The 16,953-nt window shown below is 37.1% G+C and overlaps 1 protein-coding gene and 1 long non-coding RNA gene across 6 annotated transcripts in view; one reads left to right on the top strand and one right to left on the bottom strand.

Annotated features, from left to right (window-relative positions):
- LOC127512256 (spectrin beta chain, non-erythrocytic 1) overlaps positions 1 to 16,953 on the top strand; it is a 78,331-nt gene that overhangs the window by 20,718 nt on the left and 40,660 nt on the right. For 2 of the 4 annotated variants that reach the window (XM_051892995.1, XM_051892997.1), the window contains exon 2: positions 5,565 to 5,749. In XM_051892995.1, the coding sequence (XP_051748955.1) occupies positions 5,565 to 5,749 (185 nt within the window). Of the gene's footprint in view, positions 1 to 5,564; positions 5,750 to 8,503; positions 8,744 to 16,953 lie in introns of those variants that run through there. The other 2 variants (XM_051892996.1, XM_051892998.1) reach the window with 1 other exon arrangement.
- Positions 1,947 to 8,317, bottom strand: LOC127512272 (uncharacterized). 2 transcript variants are annotated; one of them, XR_007930165.1, is made up of 4 exons: positions 8,236 to 8,317; positions 3,381 to 5,677; positions 3,116 to 3,260; positions 1,947 to 2,857 (listed from the first exon to the last, which is right to left on the bottom strand). It is a non-coding gene; the product is annotated as an uncharacterized LOC127512272 (long non-coding RNA). The 2 variants fall into 2 exon arrangements; XR_007930166.1 differs by having other exon boundaries at positions 3,116 to 3,263.

Here is a 16,953-nt window from a genome sequence, read left to right on the forward strand (position 1 = left end):
CTTTATATTTTTTCTTGAGTAAAGAAAATGCTGTACTTATTTAAAGAACCAGTTCTTTATTTACCCTTGCACTGCAAACCAGCAGAGACAATCCAATCTGCATGGGCAGGGTTGAGTTAATGAGGTTTGACCGACAGTTTGAGTATCCAATGGAGTTACAAGGTTTAGTCACAAGCTCTTTTTTTTTTTTTTTTTTTTTAAATACTTTTTGTTTAAAAAAAACAAAAAAAAACAAAACAAAACCCAGCGACAAACATAATAAAGGGTGACCAATAGTAATGTGGAGATTCAAGGTTTTGGCCTGACAGTGCCGCTATGAAAAGAATCTGTTTGTGGCTAATGGTGGCAAATATTTTCAGAAATATAATAGGTGTGTTTTGTGCTCACACTGATGTCATACGTTTCAGAATATTAATATCATATTGATGTCTTTTGCATACTTGTGTGACTAGAGCTGATGGCTATTGTGATAGAAGTACTCTGATAAATCTTGCCAAATGCTCTCCACCAAACAATAAGCAAAATGAAGTATATATAATAATAATAATAATAATAATTAATGTATGCTATACTTTGGGTGTAAAAAAAGATATAGTTTGAATGCAGTAGAGCAATTTAAATAACTAAAGATTACCAAAAGGGCAGAACGTTCTGCAGGCAAGCATACATATTCTACTCTGAATAAACCAGTGCAAAATAAATAAATAATTTTCTTTATTTTTTAGCAGTCCCATTAAAAATACTGTTCATATAAAATATCTTTACTTTTGTTGCATGTAGGATTTCATGATTCAGCTGTTAATTTAAAATGTTTAACTGCAAATTTTGTGCTCCCTTTCTCTTTTGCACTGTTTGATTGATGTGTGTGCACTGCCCTCTATAAAGAACTTGACATTTAACAATTACAGTAGCCTGCAGTTAGGTGACCTGTTTTGCATAACTGAAATGGTTGATTTATAAGAATATAACAGTAAAATATAAAAGTAAATTATATATTATTATTGATTTTTATCAGTTAATTTTTTGTAGCTGCATTTGTGACTGGTTTTAATTTCTATGGGCTGTACTGTATGTGTAGGCCGAATGTGTGTTTGTGTGCTCTCAAGCTGACTGATAGTGTGATTGATGTGTAAAAGGCATGGTTTTTAGGACATGGTTAGTGTCTTTTTTTAAATTGATTTATTTCTCTTCCTCATTCCATCTTTTAACGTTAATACAATCCTACTTATCCCCTTCTACTCTTTTCTTCACAGACACACAGTGTCAAGGGCTGGAGTGGGATGGGTGTGTCTGACCTGCTGTTACAGTGCCCCTACCAGATTGGGATTATAACACTCTTCAGATTTTAACACTCCTCAGCACCCTTAAGGCAGCTTTTTGGAGATGTACACTAGAGCGGGTTAAAGAGATTTGGAAGGAGGGACCTGCTTTGTGTCTGGAAGGGCTGCACCTGAGTCCCTGTCCTCAGGGGAGTTTCTGTGTGTGTGCATGTTTGGGTATATGCATGCACGTAATATGTTCATTAGAGGTACAAACACATGGTTGACTGGCCCACCATTTCTGTCCTGGGACAGGGAACTGTATATCATGGTGCGGTACAGGCTTGGGCTTGGCTCATTTTAATGACCAACAAAAGTCTTTCGTATGGTGCTTTTTGTTCTTTTTGGATCTTTGCAGTATAAATCACCTTAAATTTTCATTGTGGAAAATGCAGCTTGGACATTCTGCCTAAGATCTCATTGTGTGCTTCACAGTAGAAAGATAGAGGTTTGGATCAGTATGAGATTGGAATGTTCATGTTCCAGAAGAGGAAGTGTTTTATATTGGAATGTTCATTTTTGATTGAACTATTGCTTAAATTTCCATTTGAGTAATGGTATGAATGCTTTGATGAATAGAGCTACAAGGGAAACAGAAAAGAGGAAGTGTTTTACATTCTGCAAGGATTTGCCAAGATATAACTGAAACTTTATTATGTCTGAAAAAAATAAAGTTGTTATAAATTAGCTCATCATTTATGAATCGGGTAACTGAAATACAGAAAGGAAAAATCTGAAATACTAATACTCATCAAAGACTCTGTCAGACAGGGTTTCACACTTAAGACAAAATACGTTAAAATATGCTCCACAATTTGTTAAATTTGCTGTACAATCATTTTTATGGTCATAAAGTGCAACTAGGTGTAAATTATGAACAACCTAAAACAATGCATGAAACCCTGTTTCATTGAAACACAGTGATATGAAGCATCTGTCACTGGTGTTATGAAACTGCTGCTGAGAGCTGAGCAAATCAAAATGCTGATTTTAGTAACATGGCTGATAGATATTTGACAGGAGAGAGTGTGTGTGTGTGTTGTGTCAGTAACTGAGGCGCTAGAGGAGTGTGTGGGTGTAATCCAGGATAACTGCTCTATGTCCAGTCTCTATTTTCAGCACTTCCTTATTCTACACGCTAATGGGATTTGAAACAGCCCTCCTTCTTTCTTTGTTTGGCTTGAGATCCCTCCAAAATATGGGTTTATCTTGCTGTGTGTGCCACATGCACACAAACTACCGCTCACACACATTCATTGAGCTGTATCACAGAAATATACTTGTTTTCTGTCTTCTCAGACCATATAATGATGCAACATATACACTCTGTCTGTCTGTCCGTCCATCAAGTCTGTCCATCTATATCTTTTACTTGTTTAACCCTTGAGTTTGATTGATTCAGTGTGTGTTTTCACTATGTATATGTTCGTATGAAGACAATCTTGATGGTGACACCCACATATGTAGTCAGTATTCTTAAAGCTGCAGTGTATAGTTATGGCACCTACAGATTTCCCAAACACTCCTGCCAAGTCAACCTACACAGGAAAAAAAATCACTATCAAACACTGAATACTATTAAAGCAGTCAAAGAGCACCTTTCATTTTAGCAGTCTTTTTCATAAATCTCAGTTCAGAGTCATATTTGCTAATTTGTCTAGATTCTTACTGGATTGCACCAATTAACTACATGAAAACAGGTCTATAATTTCACATGATATAAATAACTGTAATACACTGTAAATCTGATCCCTCATAAGGTCATCAATAAATCCAAATTTAACCATCATGAGCACCTGGGGTTCCTTTTGTTTGTGTGTCCCTGGAAGGCCTTTTGTATCCTCTAGAGTCCAGCCCCCCACCCTTCCTGCTCCCCTTAAGACTGATGGAGCTGTCGGTGAAGTGATGCTCAGGGTGAGGCGAGTGGATTAAAGCTGGACCCTGCTGGGAGAGAACAGACACATAGACACATGCTTGCTCACACTGATTCAGGCCACCACACCGATCACCATACAGCCATGCACAAAGACCTCATAAATCACTGCATTTGAGGTACATTACCATGAAAGGATGCACACGCTGGCTCTGTTCCACCTATTGAGGTGCCTTGCTGTCTACTGCCAACATCTAAGGTAGCTGAAATGAAGTAAAACCTTATAAGGGACTGATTTAGAAATGTTCTACATAGGGGACATACAAAAACAACCTACAGATAGCACACAGAAGTAAACAGGAGACTCCAAACTTAATTGTTTGGAGTTGGTTTTAGCATGTTGGTAAGCTAAAAATACAATACTTCAATCGTAAAATTACATATTTACAGAAATCCAGTTAAATGATTATTTTATAATCAACATTGCTCCCACTTTGTCATCTTGGGTAGATTTTTTTTTTTCCCCCACTAAGCTTGTCAGACTGCATTATGGTATTGCATTCTCTGCAAAGGATACATGCAATGCTGCCTTAAAATTTTAAATGTTTCTTAGAAAAAAGCAATAATTTTGGCGTGTCTTTCTTTGCTTTCTTAAAATGCTCACTAGGTTTGGAGCCATCAACTTCATCTGAAGTTGCACTGATGCTCTGAATTTGCTGAAACAAAGGGATATGTACTCTAAATAAAGTTTAATTATAATATTTATACCAATAAGTCTTAAGCATTATGTCAGTAAATATGGTAATGTATTTTATAGTATACTTAGTATGAAATAAATGTATTTTAAATAAGTTTTGGTATTGTTTTTTTTTCTTCACTAGGCTATGCATACTATCTCAGAGAGAGTCTAGTGTCCTAGGTACAGTACAGTCTAGGCGTATGTTTCAGTGCAAAACAGAGAAAGAAAGAGCAGTGTATGAGGGATGCACATTTTACCTCATCTTCTGGCCCTGGAGGTTTGTAATGCCCTGAAACAATTATGGGATAAACTCTGCGCTACAGGCAATTCTCTTTTTCCTTCCAGAATCTCTAGATTCTAAGAACTCATCTTTGTGGTGGGATTAGCACGAGGGATTGCTCAGTCTGAAGGAGGGCATGAGGGATTTCATTTAATCTGTGTTTTGGTTTAGGTTTGAATTAATCTTAGCTTATCTTCATGTTAACTATTTCTTCCTGCACTAAGAATTGTTTTGTGCTTTTTTTCCTCGATGGAAAAAAAAAAGTTTGTTGCATTTTGTAATATTTTGTTGTGCCATAACATTTCAGCAGCACAAAGGTCACATGCAGGGTCCAAAATGAACTTTTGCCATATCTGCCAAAAATGGGTCAATTAAGAACATTTTATATTTATTTAAAAAATAAGCTATTTATTTAATATCAGTGAGGGCTAGAATAAATTTGTTTTAAATGAAAAAATGACTTATTTAGCAAAGCTCTTTGTTTCCATTTGGCCTTTGTTAATTCTGGCCCCTGTTCTAATGTCAGGCATAAGTACTGCTGCTGCAGCAAACGTTGGAGAAGGCAGCTGAAACAAAAAAAATATCTGACTATATCAATGCAAGTTTAATCGGTTTAAAAGTTTTATATATTAAAGCTTGTATTTATTAATTTAAAAGCAAACTTTAATATTTATTGTCAGTTAATATAATAATTATATGAATTATACATAATTATAATCTAATATAAATAATTAGCTGTAAAATTCTTTCACTCTAAACTGCTTTAATTTGGAGTGAGAGATACAGGGGGTGTGGCATTATTGAATCAGATATGTCACTTTACTCACAGCTGATTGGTCCAGTTTTGGTTTGCGATCTCTAACCCAGAATAAAACCAGAATAACCTCTGGAGCAGGTTAGCTGTGTAGCGTATGTCCACCATGGCGATGAACCCCGCTAAAAATCAATCCACCTTCTTGAGCCTGAAAAACTAGAGTTTGCTCAAACTTACCTGGGTAGCATCTTAAACCGGCTTCATGCAACAGGCCACAGGTGGGCCCAGTTTTGCTGTACCAGGCTGGACTAACCTCATCCGCTTACTGTCTGCTGCTGACCTTTTTTTTTTTTTTTTTTTTTTTTTTTTTTTTTCTTCAGCCATATTTGAACATAGTTTATACATTATTTTTTGTTATAAATATATTTTAATATTATAATGTTTTGACCCACCTTGTCCAGCATAAGGCTTTGCAGCCAAATGTGCAGCAACTGTGATGCAGATGTGACTAATATCCTATCCTCCATCTTTCCTCTGTCACATTCACTAATAAAGAGTTTGTTTGTCATTGTCTTATTTTGTGCTTCTCTGATTTTCAGGGCAGCTGTTGAGTTTCCAGCTGTGACCATGAGCACCATCTCACCGACTGATTTCGACAGCGTCGAGATCCAGCAGCAGTACAACGACATCAACAACCGCTGGGACATCGCAGCTGAAACAGAGTGGGATAATGAGAATAGTTCTGCACGTCTGTTCGAACGTTCCCGCATCAAAGCTCTCGCAGGTCAGTTTCATTTTTTTATTCCAATGTGTGTGAGTTGAGGTTTGGTTTTTGCACCCATGTGCTTCCTGTGTTTGTGTTTTTGTTTGTTTGCATGCTTTCTTCTTTATCTGCTAGTTTTCAACAGGTTGCATCATGTGATTGTGTCCAGTAGGGGGTGGCATAAGGCAATGTAAAAAAACAAACAAAAAAAAAAAACAACACACCTTGAACGCATGCTCTTATCAGTAATCTTAGAGACCTGTATGCATAATATTATAGTTATAATAATAAAACAGTTTGAAGTGTATGTTTGTAGAATGGCTTGGCTTTACATTGTTGAAAAGGCATTCTACACAATGGACATCAGTGCATAACACAGTAGTTGATGTGTGTTATAGTGCAGTAAGATACCATCTTTTGACAAGCAGTGACTTGATATCCACATTCTTCTAGTGCTTTTATTCACCCTGTGACGCCCCCTCATTCTCTCTTATCTCCAGGGATTTTCTAATGTCATATTTATGACCTGCTGTATCTCTTACATGTTTTCTTTCTGCTGACAATGGATGTGTTAAAGCCAGTCATTGTCATGCTCTTTCACAATAATGAATCAATTTATACATGCTTTTAAAAGATGTGCTCAAAGCTGCAGATTCTAACTTCATTGAGTGTACATATATAGTAGTGGGACTAAGAAAATTGTCCACAGGAGTTGGCTAAATATAACAAACCTCCCTTTGGGAATATCTAGGGTAAAATGTTTCATAAATAAAGTAATTAATGGCTGGAAATAAACTGAGTAACATGAGGCTTAATAGAATTCATAACAGCACCTGCTGGTCTATAGTGTGTCATTTGAGAGGAGTTTAATTCACTCTGTTGTCTTGATGCATCAAACCCAGCATGTGAAGCACCATATCAATCACAATAACACCAGGCAAAACATTTATTCCTTAAAGCGTTGACAGGGGAAGGGAAACTGAAAATACTGAGCTAGAATGTCTCTTGAAGGACAGAGCAGAGGAGGGGTCTCAGAGGCCCAGCGCTCATGTCTCTCACACCCATACACAGTTAACTTTAGCCGTTCTCAGACTTTTTTGTCCTCCTCTGTCCCTCTCTCACGCTGTCTTTTTTTTTTTTTCTCTCTATATAAACAACACACACGTATACATCAAGTATTCTCAGTATAACAAACACATTTTATTACAGCTAAACGCAAGCCATAGATCGTCAGTATAGCAAGTGGTTATGAAAATTCTTAAAAATGAAATGTTCTTCCATTTCCATTTTTATTTCCATTTATGTTGTTAGCTGGCACATTTTTTGCCAGTGCAACCTGATTTCATATAATTATTTCAAGTACTACAGTAACATTAAAAAAGATCAAATTCATGTCACAGTCTAGCAGCACTATAATACCTTGTCCATTTTTCCTCTCACTATCTGTTTTTATCCTTCTCTTTCTTCCATTTTGTGTGGGTTTAGAGTTTGCTTTGATAAAATACTCTCTTCCATTGAAACACTGGCTGACTGTTGGCCTAGTGCTTCTGGCCATGCTTTGACCTGTGACCTCTGCTCTTTGATGGTCACTGCTGGTGACACTTGCTAATCAGCACAACCTGCCACTGGACTGGTCTTCATTACACCACTTCCTCTTGTAAAATCTGCACACACATGAAATGCACGTGTGAGTATGTGTTTGTGAGGAGTAGAAATTCCAGGAACAAGTTTTTTGATAATGTATTTGCACTTTGCATAGAATAGATTGTTTTCTGATCTATTAGAAGGCATTACATCATGAGATGAGTTTTCTGTCACCAACAGCATTGCCAGTTCATGGGTGTGAGGTGGTGCACACACTTGCACAGGAAGAAAGGCAGTGCTCACTTGTTGAGTCTTTCTCAAGTACTTCCTTCCTGCCTTAACGTCTTGTTTTATCTGTGCACGTGCTTGAGAATGCGAGAGAGGGACTTTTTGATATGATTAATTGAAGGCAAAGGTCTTACAACCCCTTAACACCCATAAAACTCACTAAAACTTAATATTACACAACGTGAAAATCCAGGCAGGCATAAAATAAACTCCTTTTCTTCAATGGTTTCTGCTGTATATCTGATCAGCTCATGAGGTTGGTCCCACACGCCCATCTCTCCTGTGAAACCATCTATCTCTTGACCACTTTTCTACCCCCAGTCCACCTTTAGAAATGGTTTAGCCCACACCTCCATACCCTCACCCTCCCTCTGTCTGTCTTTCTTGCTCGCTCAGCCTGGGATTTGCTCCTCCCACACACACCTTATGCAAATGCCAAAGCTCAGAATTCGAGAGAGAGAGAGTAGGAGGCTTTGTTTACTTAGGAAGCTGAGCGCAGCTAGTTCTGCAAGCTTACTCAAACAAGGTGTGTGTGTGTGTGCGAGAGAGAGAGCAAGAAGAGTTTTGCACTGAGAGAAAAGTGCATTTGAAGAAGAGAAGAACAGAGAACGAGGTGAAAGAAGAGTATTTTGTACCTTTTTCTCGCTTCAACTGCATGGTGCTTCCTTTTTTGCCAGAAAAAGAGAGAGAGTCAATTAAAGGAAGACGGTGTTTTTTCAAACGGATGAAGCAGTATGGCGCGGTTTAGCATGCACTGAAACGCTCGGATGCATGCACACACCTGGAGAGTTTCTGTTTCTAAACTCAACTTCTTTTTGGACTCTTTGAGGAAAGTTTAACATTTGGCCATTTTTTTTTTTTTTTTTTTTTTTTTTCCTCTTTTTATTTTTCAACCTTACATTTTATGTGCCATACTCATGACTTCTGGCTTTACTCTTGTGGAGTGATCGATTGTTTTGGATGAAAGTTTGAGAGTGAGGATCGGAGAAACGGTTCACAGTGAAAGCGAGTGAGTGTTACAGTGAAAGAGAAGAGACATGGATTTTGATCCACGCGAACCTGAGCAATGTCTCTCGTCAGCTGCCTTTGTAAACCAGGTGCAATATTCCAACATCCTGGAAGGCCGTTTCAAACAGCTGCAAGGTAAGACTGTTTGTTCTTAGCTCATACCTCATATTCTCTCTTTTTTTTTTTTTCTTTCTCAGATGCATCTGTGAAAGAGTAGCTCAGCCTCTCAGCTAACCTTTAAACCATGTCAAATAACTTGCCTTTTGTCTTTTGAGCCACTTAAACATTATGAATCCCCTGAGACAGTCAACAGCCTTGAATGTCACAATCAAAAAGTTCATATGACTTCATCCAGATCTAACTGGAAGACATTTCCCTTGACAGACTGAACCCCATCATCATGGGCGTCACTTATTTTAAAGTTTGGTGGTGCACATGTGTGGTGAAGGGTTAACTCATGAATATTAAACGTTGTTCTAAACTGTTTTGATAAATCATCTTTGTGATGTATTGATCCATATGTTAGCACTGTAGTATTTGCTGTTAAAGCAACATTATAAGAAAAGTATGAAAATCACTTCAATGGTGGTTTTATTTGTCCAACAATAAATCTGTCCTCTGCAGATGCTGATGAATTTAGCTATAGTAATGAACAACTTTCCTCTTATCTCTCTCTCTGCACCAAAGATGGTGCAGATGAGAAAATAGGCCTACAATGATTTATTTTTATGCCTGTGCGTGAGAGAGAGAGACACAGAGACCTGTGCTGGTCTCCTAGAGAGTGGCCTTATTTCAGGTACCGCAGGGCTTTTGCCCCAGATCCAAATTACACTGTTAAAATGGGAGCGAGAGGAGAAGACAAGAGGGAAGTTCAGAACGGAAAGGTGTAGGAGAGGGAGGATAAGAGGGGAGAGGGGAGGATAACAGGGTTGGAAAGGAGTGGAGAGGAACAGACGGGAAGGGAAGAGGATAAGAACGGGAGTGCAAAGGATAATAGGACAGAAAAGGAGAGGATAGAAACTCCTATTGTGTGTATTAATATAAAGTTCATTCGGAAGAATGTTCTTGATTGTTTTTTTTCTGTGTGTGTGGATGTGGATCATCCATTCAAATAGTTTTTCCTTCTTTGAAACCACACTTTTTAGACAGGCGCCACATAGCATGTGTGAACTCTTCTAATCCCCCCTCACACGATGCGAGATCTGATCTGCTGTGTGTTTGTGTGTGCGCTTGAGGTCATGGGGAGTGTTTCTCAGTTAACAGAGAGATAATAACTCAAGCATTGTACTTTTCAGGCCTATTATCTGTTGTATAGGAAGAATGACATCTGCAAAACAGGCCTTGAATATGAGCACACACCTCAAGAGTCCCTGTAAGCAGATACCTAAGTTAACCCTGAAAAATGGAAACAAAGTTTCTAGTAGTCCAGTCAGCTTTTTTGAATTACTATTTGAAATTATTACGTTGGGTTGTTTGTTTGACGTGTTTGATCCATGTTATGCTTTCACAGAAAGCTCTAGACCAGTGGTTCTCAAACTTTTTGACTCCAAGGCCCCCCATTTTCCATAACAATATTCAAAGGTCCTGTGACTTTTCAAGTTGTTTGTGAATTACTGCATAAAGATGATTTTTATTTTTTTTTACTCAATTTCTACCCGATAAAAATTTCAGAGGGTGTTCCTTTTGTATTTATAGAATGTATCAAATAGCTATAAAGTGATAAGATTTTATTAATTTACTTTTCCAGGTCTATAAATCAGCCTTTTAAAATTAGGCTGCCATATATCCCCAGGTTTTTCAAGACCACGTGAATCCTGGTTCTTTAAATAAAAAGAAAATATTTGTTCAGGGAGTGAATTAAAATAAGAATTAGTTCTTTTAGCAAATTTTAAATAATTTTAAGTCATCTTGAGGCCCCTATGAATGTTTGCTGAGGCCCCCTGGTTTAGGCCATGCAGGCTGATTGATGTCAAACATCAATGTTCTGTGCATAATGCATGATAGTGTTTTTATTTAAGCCTATAAGGACACTTAAGAAGACATGGAAATTTTAAAGTAAGAGAGAGCTGCTGTACGTACGTGTTAGTGATTACTGTGGTTGCGTCATTTGCACCTGTCTGAAATCTGGTGCATACCTTCAGCTGCTTTTTGACACACATTCACAGACACACACACATACACACACACACACACACGCATATACAGTGTCTCATGTATCTTTTCTGCCCGAGCCGCCTGTGATCCTCCCCTCTTCTCACGTACTCGCTCTCACAAACACTGGTAATTCCGGTCAGGTTACCCTTAGGTTGATCTTTTTAAAAACATTTTACAGAAGTATAGATGCATCGTATCGGGGGGCTTGCTCAGGCATGGTCTTCATGCTGGGTCAGGGCGGTTTTCCTCAGTGTATGTGTTTGATGCGACACCAGTTCCTCTGTTGTGGTTCTAATTATCTTTATTTAAATAAATCCCTGCAGCAAGGTAATAGTGCATGTGTGCCTGCAGGTGTTTGTGTGTGTGATTGCAGTGAAATAGGATGGGATACAAGTCATTTTTTACAAGGTTGTGTCACTGCTTCAGAAGAACTAAATGTGTCACTGTCATTGCAAAACAGTGTGGATAAATCAGCGATCCAGTTCTCCATTACACACATTCTTCTTTTTATTCCCCATCTTTTTGTAAACTCAGGGTGTAATGTGAAATGTTGTAAAGTGTGATTGCATGAACAATGTATTGCTGATAAATCAGTTTATAAAATCCCGATGATACAAGAAAGCCCCATTTACATGAGATTTTGAAACCAAAGTATCAAAAGTATACATAATTAGCTGTGCATGTGCATTCCAACAGAGCTCTAAGCAACAGAAACAGGCGGAAATGGTGACCCGGAGCTTTAGGAGTAACAGGAGCTGGAGAATATCAGCGTGGATAAAAATGTAATTCTTAAATCTCAGTGAAATTCTGCCGATAAGCAGTGTGTTTGTGAGTGTGCTTGGGTTTAAAAGGTTTTCTACCCCAGTGTCAGTCACCCTGAAGAGGTAAACATGTTCTTCTCCCCACCTCTCCCTCTCAGTCATTACACAGAGATGCACAGAAATTCTTCACACACAGACACAAACACAGATTTATAAAGTCCCAGGCAGAGAATTCAATGGCGCCTTGACAAGTGCTCAAACACAAACTCTAGTAGACATACATAATCACATCACACTAACACCGTGTCCTAACCAGACGCGACGCAACGCCGCAACGGCGACACGCAAATATTCTATTTTAGAAACGGTTTCTATTTCTCTGCGACGTCGCGGCTGAAACAGCAACACAAAGTATGGCAATGATAATATCAGGTACTGTTTGTGATTTATTTAATGTTAAAAGCGTCTAATGTGAGTTTGAATATCAATCTGTGTTCCCAGCTTTTTAGCTGTAATGATAACAACACTGGCCTCAGATCTTGAAAATAAATAAATGGGCAGAAGAACGTTCAAACTGTCAACTCAATGCGAACAAACAAGTGTATTCTATAACAAAGATTGGTTCAGTCACTCGGTATGTGCTTTAAATAATGTTTAAATGGTGTAATATTTATTCATTTTACTATGTACTTGCCCATTTCATTGTGTCTGCTGTGCTCTTGTCGAGAGAGCCCGCCCACACTCTCTTCTGATTGGCTGTGGTTTTTGATTGATTTTATCACTTCTCATTGTCGCGTCGCATAGTGTGGACAGTCAAATTGCTCGTCGCTAGAATGTTATCGCATCGCGTCTGGTTAGGACACAGTGTTACAGTGTAAGTGACAAATAGCCCAGTTTAGGTGGTGAACAGCCATCTGAAATAAGGGTGATTAGTGTAGCGGTATAGATGATAGATATGTGTGTATGTGAAGGGGTAGAAACTCAAAAACAGCATTATCACAGAAACACCAGCACATACATACTTTCACATACAATTTATCAGATTGAGATAATGTACTTCAAATGAGATTTTTATGAATATCATCAGTCGTGATCTCTTTGGCTGTTCTTACATGTAAATGAACCATTACATTTTACACTTTATTTCTCTCCACCCAGATGTAGAGTTATGGGACAGTTCAGCCCAAAAATTGTCAATTTTTACAATCATGTATGCATTTCTTTATTCTGTGGAACATAAAAGAAAATAGTTTGAAATATGAAGATATTTTTTCCATACGATGAAATTAAAGCTTTGGACCAGCTTAGGGCTGGATGATTAATCGAAAAGTAATCAAAGCCGAAATTCAGAACCTCTATCCGACGTAATTTTCCTATGTCAGTTATTTCGTTTTTTTAATCCTGTTAATACTTCTCACTTAAAAACATATTACCGCGTGTGTAGCCACATGACTCCGCCCCATCAAGTCAACAGCAGGTGAACGCAACCAACACACAGAGACGGCGTGAGCGTTGAGCCTTGCATCTTCACTAAACTTTGTCAGTTGAATGTGTTTTAAGGTTTGGACATTCAAGCAATGATGATCGGATGTGTATTATTATATCAAGCTACCATGCTCGCGCAGCTGCATTGTGGCACGAACACTCATACAAACAGTAGCTGCACAAAACGTGAAGATCGCGCGCACAGACAGGAACGCAGAAACTAGTTGTCAGCGCTGTCCTGTGATTTATCACCTAAAGTAGCTTAGAAACTCAAAAGTTATTATACCATATATTTTTCTACTTTTTAAGTAATTATTTACAACCCACAGCTTTACAATTGATAGAGAGACGGTATGACTAATTCACACACGTAATCGCTCACATTATGTACTGGTACTGTGCTAATTTATCTTTATCTGATTTACAACGAGCAGAAATCTGTAAGAAATGTTACGAACCATAGATAAAATAACTGCTGAAAGTGAGCTGTTATGTCATGTCACTCTTTCAAAAGGAAAAAATATCCCACCTTTTAATAGTCAAGCAAATTTACAGTACAAACTTTGTAAGTGAACTATGAGGGCCCAAAAAAACAAAACAAAAAACAAAACAAAATAATCGTTCATGAATCATAATCGAGGTAAAATGTTCAATTAATCTAGGTTTTGATTTTTGGTCATAATCGTCCAGCACTAGACCAGCTGAAACATTCTAAAGCCTGGGACACACCAAGCCAACTTGAAAGAGCTAGTGGAATAGTCTATATTTGTCATTCAAAAGGAGAAACAAGGATATGAGATATATGCAGATATACGAAACCTAAACAAAGCAGCGCTTGCTTGAATATCAGTTATGTTGATAACTTTCTTAATTTTAAGCAGCTCATGTTGTTATGAAAATATTCGCATTTGGATATGCTTGGGTAGGATAACATAACATTAGACCAGCCTTCTGTCTGTGCCGTCTTGACTTACTTGCTCTCTTTCATGGCCAATCATCGGCTTGGTGTGTTCCGGCCTTAAGACTGAACTCAACACAAGACTGTTTCCATCGACTGGAGCAAATTTTAGTCTTTGACATTCAGAGAAGTGCACAAACCTAATGATTGAGTCACAACACTTTACGACTGGTGAGTCACGACATTCTGTCGAACATAACTGTGCGAGATCTTGTAAAGAAACAAACAAGAATCTCAACAGACAGCTGCCGCTACTGCCACTAGGCTGTTTGCATTGCAATTTGTGCAGAAAAAGACTGGATAAACCCTGCGGACAACACTTATTTATGAAACCTTAAACATAATGTGCTGTTATGTTGCCATTGTCACCTGAGTAGACGCATTTCATTGTGTCTTTCCTGATTAATTTCATTAATTACAATTTATTAATTACATTTTCTAGTACTTTTTTTTTTTTTTTTTTTTTAAACCTATAATCAAGCAATAATGTAGACTGTTATTCTCAAATCAGGAATTAAAAATGAATTGGTTCATTCTGAGCAAAAACGCTAGGCTATTTTTTTTTTTTTGTTAGAACAAAATAAGATACTGTTTTATTTATTCTGAAATGTAAGTCATTTAAAATGTGTTTTTTATATTTTAATTTTCATTTTATCAGTCTACAGTAAATGTACAATGCTCCCAATATGCTATTTATACGGACTGTCAACAGGACTGTCCAAGGCACTGTATTTCCTTATCATATTTCCTCATATATATTAGATATAATTAAATTGAATAGCTGATATAAAAAATATTTTATTTACAAATGTCATTTTAGGCTATTTAAATTAATACATATTCCAAAACAAGTGCAGTTATATACCCTACATAAGCTACCATTTTATTTTTTCAGTTTAACTTTTACTTTTTAACATAGACTCCAGATCAAAATAAAGGAAAACTTAATAGGCCTATTATTTTTTTAAATGAAAGAAATCACTGCTTATTCTGAATTTTTACAGAATGCAGTTTCACTTTTTTTTTTTTTTTTTTTTTGTCTGCAGAACAAAATTAGTAGCCCATTAACTTAAAATGTTAACTTATGAAATAATATAAATAAAACCTCAAAAAGATGTGCATGTCAAAATTAGAAAAACAAAGATGAATGATGTTTGACAGGGAATGCATCTCCACTAGGGCTGTGAATCTTTGGTAGACAGTGAATCGAATTCGATTCACGATTCATAGGTGTTCGATTCGATTCAAGAACTATTTTTACAAATTCAGAACGATTCGATTCGAGACGATTCACATTAAAATTCGATACGATTCGATTAATTCGATTCGATTCTGCATTTTTATATGCATTCATAGGGTTATTGAAATGCTTCCCCCAATGTGTCTTAGTCAGGGTGCGAATTACTCAGCGACCTTCAGGAGGTCAGAGAGTTATGGCAAAAAACAACCTTTTGTCCATTGTTAGTGTTAGTTCATGTTAGTTCTTAATGATGCCACATAACTTTATTTTAATAGCATAAAAATTGGCATTTGTAGAAATTTACATAAGCCAAAATTTTAAAAGGCTTTAAAAGTATTAGTTCATGTTAACTATACTGTAGGATAGTGTTAATGGCTACACAAACTTATTAAAGTGTTCCATTAAACATACTATTGCTTACATGCAGAGACTACCCTAGAATATCACGCACTTTCACGCATGTAGTAATTTAATGTTTATATATTTTAAAGTACTGAATTGCTATCGAATCGCAATTAACCTGATTCTTAGCATTTTACATCAACTATTAACCAAAATTAACGATTCACGATTCAAAAAAACATGTTTCAAGATCAATGCATATGCATCATCAGGATTTGTAATCGATGCATCGAGAAAACAAGTGAATCGTTAGACCCCTAATCTCCAGTCTGCGGCGTCAGTCGCAAATATTAAACAAATTTTTTTTTAGAAAAATCTTTGTGAGGACGACTGGCAACAGCTGGTTCTTATATTCTAAGACTAGAATCTAGACACCACGCACAGTCATGTAGTATGTTCCCAGCTTAAGTGTTGTTCAGTGTTGTTTTATACTTTTATACAGTGTTGATATATACAAAATATCAAATATCAAAATATCATCTGTTGTGTTCTGTGGAAGAAAGTAAGTCATACAGGTTTGAAACCACATGAGGGTGAGTAAATGATGACAGAAGATTCATTTTTGAGTGAAGTGTCCGCAGACTCTCGCACTGTCCCTGTTATCACTTTGTTGATGTTACTGTCATCTTATTTTACTCTTTGTACTTATTTACTGTCTGCACTTGGGAAACTCACTATGATGGGTTGCTCCCAATCCTCCCTTCTCCCAGTCCTCCGCAATCCAGTTGTCCTTACTCTGCTGTGTATGCATGTAAATGGCAGTGTATGTTGAGCAATTATACATGAATATATGGATATATATAATATATTGGATGGGTTTTCTTAAGTTAAACACACTTTCACAAAGCCCAATAAAAACATGAGATATTTACTTGGGTTTAGAAAAGGCATTTTAAATTGCAGGAAGTGTGTGTAATGTGTAATGTGGTTTGGCAAGACACATGATCTTAAATATGTGAAAAATGTCAATGCATTAATGTTCAAAGCAGAAAGATCCTACAGCTCACCAAGATGCCTAACAATATGCAAGCAAAAGCCCTTTTTTTTTATTAGCATTGTTTTTGTTTGGAAAAAATAGGTTCGGTTTAACCAAAAAGTGTACATTTAATTTAGTATATAGTGTGTATATGTATATGTGTGTGTGTGTGTGTGTGTGTGTATATATATATAATATATTCCGTTTGGTCTTCTAGTGCTCTAGCTGTGCTGAGTAGATATTTTTAAGCAGTGAATGTCAGATGGGGTAATAGTTGAACTGTATAGTAAAGCACACTCTTACTGGCACTTCAGTGAAGTAAGTGTTTTTGCCCGTGACACAACTAGTGGCTTCAACAGCATGCTACTG

The sequence above is a fragment of the Ctenopharyngodon idella genome, chromosome 5 (genome assembly GCF_019924925.1).
Source record: "Ctenopharyngodon idella isolate HZGC_01 chromosome 5, HZGC01, whole genome shotgun sequence".
In the NCBI taxonomy this organism is placed as follows: Eukaryota; Metazoa; Chordata; class Actinopteri; order Cypriniformes; family Xenocyprididae; genus Ctenopharyngodon; species Ctenopharyngodon idella.